This window comes from Oryzias latipes, chromosome 16 (genome assembly GCF_053564925.1).
Source record: "Oryzias latipes strain Hd-rR chromosome 16, Olatipes_Hd-rR_3.1".
NCBI lineage: Eukaryota > Metazoa > Chordata > Actinopteri > Beloniformes > Adrianichthyidae > Oryzias > Oryzias latipes.
The window spans coordinates 27,755,206-27,763,289 of record NC_136252.1 but is presented as its reverse complement, the minus strand read 5'-3'; the positions used below and the strand labels follow the sequence as shown (position 1 = coordinate 27,763,289).

General features: G+C 41.0%; 1 protein-coding gene across 1 annotated transcript in view; it reads left to right on the top strand.

Moving 5' to 3' along the window:
- The first annotated feature begins 6,507 nt into the window (after positions 1-6,507).
- LOC101155716 (mannosyl-oligosaccharide 1,2-alpha-mannosidase IA) overlaps positions 6,508-8,084 on the top strand; it is a 187,785-nt gene continuing 186,208 nt past the window's right edge. Inside the window, exon 1 of the mRNA XM_004078309.5 lies at positions 6,508-8,059. Coding sequence (XP_004078357.1) covers positions 7,526-8,059 — 534 coding nt within the window. The 5' untranslated portion in view covers positions 6,508-7,525. The remainder of the gene's footprint in view (positions 8,060-8,084) is intronic.

Below are 8,084 nucleotides of genomic sequence, written 5' to 3'. Positions count from 1 at the left end.
AACACAATTTATTTTAACATTTTATATTTGACATAAGACAAAGCCTTAAAGAAAATGTTGACAGATCCAAGATTTCAATCCTAAACCAGTTTTTGAGGATAATACTGGAAAACTAAGGTCCGGTTTGGGAAGGTTGCATCAGGAAGGGCATCCGGCGTAAAACATTGCCAAATTTACCATGCGACTTGTTCGCTGTGGCGACCCCTGATGGGAGAAGCCGAAAGTGGAAGAAGACTGGAAAACTAAGGTCAAATGCAAAGTAAATATTTTACTTTTTTCCATTTTTTTTTAAATATATTTATCATAGTTGACATTAATGTAAAGATTCAAAGTTTGAATCAAGACTAAAAGTCCAGTTAAAGTGACTTTGGCCTTATGCTTTTCTTTTTTAATAAATAAATCAAATAATAGTCATTTCCTGTTTTAAATATCTTCTAAACTTTGAAACTCTGATACTTGGACATGTTGCTGACCAGCTGTTTAGTCATCTTAATAAGAGTTTCACCGGTCTGATCCAGTCCATACATCTGATACTTCTTAGTTACAGATATTCTTCTCACTTTTACATTTCTGTTGTTGAAATGTGATAAAAAAAAACAAAAGTGACAAAAGTCACAGGTTTAAGAGAACCTCGTGGTCTAAGTTTCAGTCTCTTTTCTGTCACTTTAAGGTCAGGTAAGGTAAACGTTATTGTCCTCAAAGAGGAGATATGTTCTGGGCCACAGAGCTGCAAACTGTTACAACATCCTTCATCGTTCACACATCACGTACATGATAAAAGAGCATAAAGCGATTACGTAAAAAAATAAATAAAAACAGAGAATACAGATTTTCCCCCCAGGCCTGACCCTCGCAGGCGAGAACGCGAATAGTAAAAAGTAAAATGTTTAATTCGCTCCCTTAAAATCACATCGCTAGTAGTTATTTTTTTTGGTAAAATCCATTAACAATTCGCAAAACAAAACTCTCCATAAAAACACAACTATTAAAACTAGGGGCTGGAACCCATCATAATAAATACATAAGCTCCGTACAACAAGTGAGAAGAACAATTTAGTTATTTCTAGGACAACTGATCTACAAAGAATTCCCTCTGCAAATACAGCTAATCAGTTCTTGTTCAGCAGGGTAACTGCTGCTGGAATAAATGAAGATCTGAATCGAACTCTTTTGTATTTGACTGCTCTAAATCGTCTGCCTGAAGGTAAAAGCTCAAATTCCAGGACCAGAAAGTGACCAGAGTCCTTTATTATTTTCTTTGCTAGCCTAGATGTTTCCTCATATATGTGACTTGCAATGTTTGATGATCCTTGCAGCCACAGATCTTGAGGGCTACGTTGAGTAGCTTGTAAAGTTTATTTTTATCTTTGACACTAAGTGCCCCAAATGTGTATCTCACTAGGCTTTCCAGTACTGCTTGTAAAAACTTTAGTTGATTTGTCCACAGTAGAACTTTCGTTTCTGTTGATTCTTCTTCAATGTTGAGATGAACTTTAATGAAACATATCAGTGTTGACCATTGTGTTGTTCTCACCCACAATCACCTCTAAATACACACAGAAACATATTTTCATTTACATTTTCGCCTTTTGTCAGAGGTCTGCATGAAATCCACAAACCCACCAGCAGATGGCACTATCTGCCCGTGCAGTTCCCAAGACCTCACCTGGAAGAGGGCGGCTCTCTCTGAACCATCAACTTTTTAACTGCTATTTTCCCAGTTTACTCTAAAACATTCTTGTACATTTATTTTATGTGTTTAGAGAGGGATTCAGGCTTTCTGTGCCTGTCTGCGCCTCCATCAGCTTAATGGTGTGTTTGTTATTGCATTCTGCCTCATTTACATGGTCCATATACCTCATCTACTGTATGGCTAATTATTGCGGTGTTTAGACCATTAAACCTGTGAACCATCACAAAGACTAATCTCAAATAAACACCCTGAAATCCCATCTTTGCTCCGAAAATATCTGATTCGACAACAAGATGTGTTTTTATGATGAAAGTGAGGAAAAGGTACAGCAGGGCTGAGAAGGCTGTGCAGCTTGGTGTCTGTCTGTTGGAGGACCGGTGCATCATGATAAGTGAGGTCAAGCTGCTCTCTGAGGGGGGAAAAACACACTCACTTTTATTCTGGTGAGGTGTTCTTAATCCCTGTTCTGTTTCAGAGATTATGATAAATGTATCAAAAATAATCTAAACATGGATGCACATTCAAATTCTACATGTTGTTTGTAATAAAAATGTGATAATTAGAAAGATGCTTAAAAAATCACTAAAAATCTCCAGCAGAAATTATGACTAAAAGTAAAAAATGTAAATATTTTTTTTTCCCAATCTAAATACTCAAATACTTATTATTTTTATTTTGCACCTTTGTATTACCTAATTCTTTGAGAGGTACTGAGAAAACAAAAACCCACCTAACGTGACTGTCTGTAGATCAGTTTGCTTTAATTGGATGCGTTGGAGCCAACAATCTCAGAAAAAACTGAGCGAAGCAAAGAGAGCAGTTAAAGAAAACTGATTTGGAAAGTAGAGTTTTGGCTCATTTACCGAGGAAAATAAAGAGAACTGTGTCACACCATAAGTTTGGAAAGCGATTTGTTATTTTGTGTGAACACAGCAGCAAAATATCAGTATTATAACAACTTTAATTCCTGAAATGAAGAGATTATTAAAATGGATGTGAGATTCAAGTTTGGTTTTCCAAACCTGAAGTGGTTGAAGTGTTTTATCAACTTTATTATTGATTATTATTTGGAGTTCATCCCTTTTTTCACATCTTGGACTTCTGGTGTGGGGGTTTATCTTAAAGTACTTCTGAAGCTGAGATAGTTGTTTTTTAATCATATTTTCTGATTTATTTTTAGCCCTAAAAGGATACTTCTCAGAAAATTGTATTATACTTAGAACATTGAAATAAAATCATCCCCATAGAGGCACATCTTTAACATCTCCAAAGCTTTGTGAGTTTGCTCATTGAAGTTTTCAGGACTAATGTCTAGGTGCCACCTGGTGACACAGAGACCATTAAATTAACTCACCAGTGTTGTTATCATGAACTGGATGAGTCAGCCCCAACCTCCAAATCAATCCCTGATCCTAATGGCTTAGCTGTGAGCATCCTGCCCATGTCAGGTGATTCTTCGCAGCAAAATAGGACTCAGTGTTATTGTTAATGAAAGGGCTGAAACGTGGCCGTGTGACGTATTAGAACAAGCGGAAAGCAGACATGGACGTTCTCCTTGACATGGATTTATTTATTTATTTTTTTGAATAAAACATGACTTAGAAAAAAGATGAAGTTTTAAAAGCAAGAACAGAAAAGCTTTTGGCAAGTGTTAGAGAAAAAAAAAAAGCCTATCTGTTTTTCCATGTCCTGCTGTCAGAAAAACGTACTAGCCGTTACGTGCTGGTTTCTGTAATCCTCAAAGTCAGCGACTGGAAAAGAATTGAGGCTTTTCACTCAGTGCGAGAACACACTCTCTGTTTGTTTGTGAGAAAGCCTCTCTGCTGATAAAGTATGATTCGGTCTGATAACAAAGCCCAGCTGAGGGATGCATCCTTATTAACCACATGCAGCGGCAGATTTCCCCCACCGGCCTCACTTTCCAAATGATATGTGTGCATGAAGGATCGGGCTGGCACTGAGCTGAGCGGCGAGGAGGCGAGAGGCTGTTTGTGTCACCTACAAATGACATTTCAGTACACCATCTAGCACGTTTGGAGTCATATGGAAACAGGAAAACACAGCAGGTGCCCATTCCTTTATGAAAAGTTCAACACAAAGTCCATCCAGAGTGAAGCTTCATGCGAATAAGGAGACTCATGGAGAAGTTGATCTTTGAGAAACTCTGTCTTGATGTTCCTTTCTTCAAATAGCAGAAACTATTTTGATGAGGGCCTAAAATCCCATTATTGAGTGTATCAGAAGGTTTATTTATTGTCTGCTAAACTATATTTTTATGCATGCATAATAGTGAGCAGAATATCAGAAACACTTCATGGTAAACTGTAAAAACTGATCTAAAACACATTGTATGTTTCAGAATATTAAGTATACTAAGTCTGTATAATAAAAGTGAGACAGTATAATTGAAGTTTACTTTTCATCTACAGACTGTTTATTGTTAACTTCAAATGTTCCAATTTAATCTAAAGAATGTAGTTAGTATACTTTCTACACTACATGTACAGTCTATAGTATACTTGCTAGACTTACACTCATAGCATACTTAGTACAATATACTTCAAGTTTACTACTTTAGCTAAGGGTTATCAAGGAGAAAAACTATCTAAATGCTACTTATTACCAGAGAAAATGTTAAATCTTAAACCAAAAAAAGTTCTTTAAAGTTAGTCCTGAACTTAAATCACTTCTTCACCCAAAGTTTATAAGATCTTTTCAAATTATCATTTAATTTGATCAATTTGATAAAAAAATAAATAACTAAAACTCACAAAGATACGGTGGAACATTGTACTTTCCTGTTTGATAAGTCACATTTTCTCTATTAATTTATTCCTATGTACATGACCTTTGGTGTGACTATTCTGTGTAGAAAATGTCATTGCTTTGCTTTGGATGCTCTTGTTTGTGTATGTTCTCCAAATGTGTTTACAGTCAATAAGATAAGAACAAAACTTGTGGTTAAATTTCCAGTTTACAAAAGTCTCTAATCTATCTAATGCAGGAAATTACAAAATATATCAAGTTTTAGTGTAAGGGTTAGAGGCACTTGTGCAGTTTACCTAACATAAACCTGATGCTAAATTGGACTCTAATGCACATAGAAAGGCCCAACCTTCAAAATTCGGTCAGAACATTCATCTTTACATTGTTTCCATTTGCAAACATGACTTTTTGTAAGAAAAAGAAAAGAGAATTGCATCAAAATGTTCACATGTTAAGGGGGAAAAGGCTATTTTTGCGGCAATATGAAGATTTTTCCAGCAACCAGACTCTTCTCTCTGACTAGAGGCCCCTTCAGGAGTCTGGGCAAAACTTCAAGTGAATGTTGTCAAAACACCTTTCAGCGGTTTTCGGGTTTGGCCTCTTTATGGCTTCAGTCCTCCGAGATCCAGTTTGTACAGTAAATATGAGTCATGCCATTCACAAAAGAGCAGCTTTTATCTCTAGATTTTTTTCTACAACCCATACTCAGAATAAACACCAGTTCTGCCTATGCTAATATTGACTTCAGCTTTTAGGGCGTAATTTTAATCCCCGACTGTGTTCCGTTATGGATCAGTAAAAAAAAACCCAAAGAAACTGTCCTCAGAACACAACAAACATATTCTAAAACATGTATAAATTCTGATTTATCTATGTTGAATGCATTCAAATTATGTGAAAAGTCTTCCATTCTCATGCTGAGGTGTGCAGATGAGTGTTTCCTTCACATTTACTTAAACAAGATGGAAGTTCAGCTGTAAACACAGTGTTTTATCCTGATTAAATAAGATAAATGGGCAGGTTAACTGGCCATTACTGAAAAGCCTGCAAAGCACTATTTAAGTAATGCTCATGTAAAGCTGCTTACTTACTTAAATGCATTAAGGGTTGAATTTGTCTCTAATTGGGAATCAATTGAACGCCCACACCCCCAAAACCGCAGCATGCCCACAAACGTCCAGGTGGAATCTGTTCAAATGTCGCCATGTTAAATGTTGGTGTGTTGCTGTGTTTCATGTGAACCTTGTTTTCCCTCTTCTCCCATTTTAATCCTCTGTTGGTGTTGCTTCAGATCTTCCACAGAAGAGGAAAAAGTACACTAGGCAGCACTTAAAAGGTAAAAAGCCATCCATCCATCTTCTAAACCCGCTTAATCCCTCTCTGGGTCATGGGGTTGCTGGAGCCTATCCAGCAACTGTTGGGCAAAGGCGGGGTACCTCCTGGACTGGGCACAGTACAAAGTTTTGATTCATTTTTTAGTTTTGATCCATTTGTCGTGTTAACTGTATTTTATATGCTTTTATTATCCATCCGCCCATCCCTTTCTGGGTCATGGGGTTGCTGGAGCCTATCCCAGTTGTTAGGCAAAGGTGGGGTAAAGCTTGGCACCGGTCTTTTGCAGGGAACAGTAAAAAGCTTTGATCATTTGTTTCAGTTTTGATTTCATGTTAACAGTATTTTCGATGTTTTTATGATCAAAACTAAAACAACGCCATTAAATGTTTGAATTTTATGAGGCTTTTCCTTTTTAATTTACTCTTATTAATTATTCCAACTGGCTCCGGAGCTCAAAAGAGAATCCACAGGTGAAATCTGCCATACAGGTAAATTGTCCTTTAACGCGCTGACGTCAGACGCACGAGCAGGTGTGCTAATCATGAGGTCTCACGCAAACAATCAAAGGATGAATTTGACTCCTCAGGGGTTTTCTGTGGCTGTGCGCATAAGGTAAATCCATACAAAGACGTAAAGCCTGGTTCTGATTGGTTGAGCTGTGTGCGGGTGGTTATCTAGGTTAGTATTTCAGGCGTTTTGGCGCGTGGAGGGCTGCAGTTTCCCTCGGATGTGCAGATGGCATCTCAACCACTCAGACCTTGTCCTTTGAAGGCGAACTGCTTCTCTGCGCTTTGATAAGCTGCTGTGAATATCCATCAAGCAACCCGACCAGCTCACTGGATTGTCGGAAGCGGTCCCTTTCGCGCCCCCCCCTCCCCTCCTCCTCTTCATCTTCCTCACCCTGCCTGCATTGTATGTAGCGTTTCCAGCCCTCTCCTCTCGCTTTCCACGCAGGCGGACATCCGCGCCACAGAGACGGTGCGCACCGCGGCAGCGGCGGGAACCGTGCAGCGGCGGCGTGTCTTCCGTTCTGTTGGGTGGGAGCTGCCGGGATCGGATGTTGGTTCCGTTTCTTTCACGACTTCGCATCGGGGCTTAGGAGAAGTTGGCGTGGGACAAAAACGCCGCCGTCTTTCGTGTCTGCCAGCGATTTGTTTCGCCCGGCGTGTTGACGGTAGTCAGGAGGAGGCGGAGGGGGCGCACGGACTGAGGCAGTTGACAGAGACATGGACATGCACGCGCTTCCGTCCAGCAGCCGCACACGACCGCGGCGGAGACAACCGCACGGCTGTGTTTGAAGCAGGGATGCGGTGTGGCGCTCCGGGGAAGGGATGCTCTGCTGTCCGCTCCACCAGGCTGCGCGCTGTACGGCGACGCGTTCTTGAGGATCCGCATGGATGGAAACGCTCAACTTTATCACTGAAATAAATAAAAAAAACACAATTCCGTGATGATGTTTTTTTTACCTGCCTCTGCTTAGATTTAAAGCCCCAGGCTGCTGACTGATGATGAAGATGATGATGATCGCCAGAAGAGGGACTTCGTTTTTAAATGTAGGGAGGCCTAACCTTTGTTTATCCGCTCAATAGCGCGATAAAGACCGATCTGACTGGCTGTGTTTGTTTCCCCGCGACTGTCACGGGGGTGGGTTTGTTTTCCACACAAGGCAGCAGCTCAGTGGAGCAGAGCGAGTCCGAGCAGCGCGGAGGCAGCGTCTCCAGAAAACTTTCAATGGTTTTCCGAAAGTTGCCCGGTGTCTCGGCATCGGGCATGGGTCTGCGCCTGTCCCAGAAATTCGTTTTTCTCATTTTCCTCTCCGGCTTGGTCACTCTGTGCTTTGGAGCCCTCTTCTTTCTGCCCGACTCTGTCAGACTAAAGCGCCTCTTTCTGTCCAAGACAGAGATCCAGCCCGTCACGGCTGGCTCAAGGTCAGAGAACGATGTCACCGTAAAGAGACCCAAGGAGCAGGAGCAGCGGGGCTTGACTCCTGCCAAAGGAGACGCGGGCACCAAACCCAAAGTCATCCGCAAACCCCCCGCGCCCCATGAGGAGACCGACGGAGGCAGAGCGCAGGAGGAGCTGACCCTGTCCAGGTCCAAAGCGGAGTCTGGATCGGAGAGAGTGACCTCCACTGACCCCCACTCCGTCTCGGATACTTTTAATTTCAAGAAGTTTCACAGGTGTCTGCTGAAACCCCCGCTGGGGAGGGACAACGGCAAGCCGGCTGACCCCAAAACCAACGAGCGCAGGGAGAAAGTCAAAGAGGTGAGACTGTTTGGGACTTAGCAGT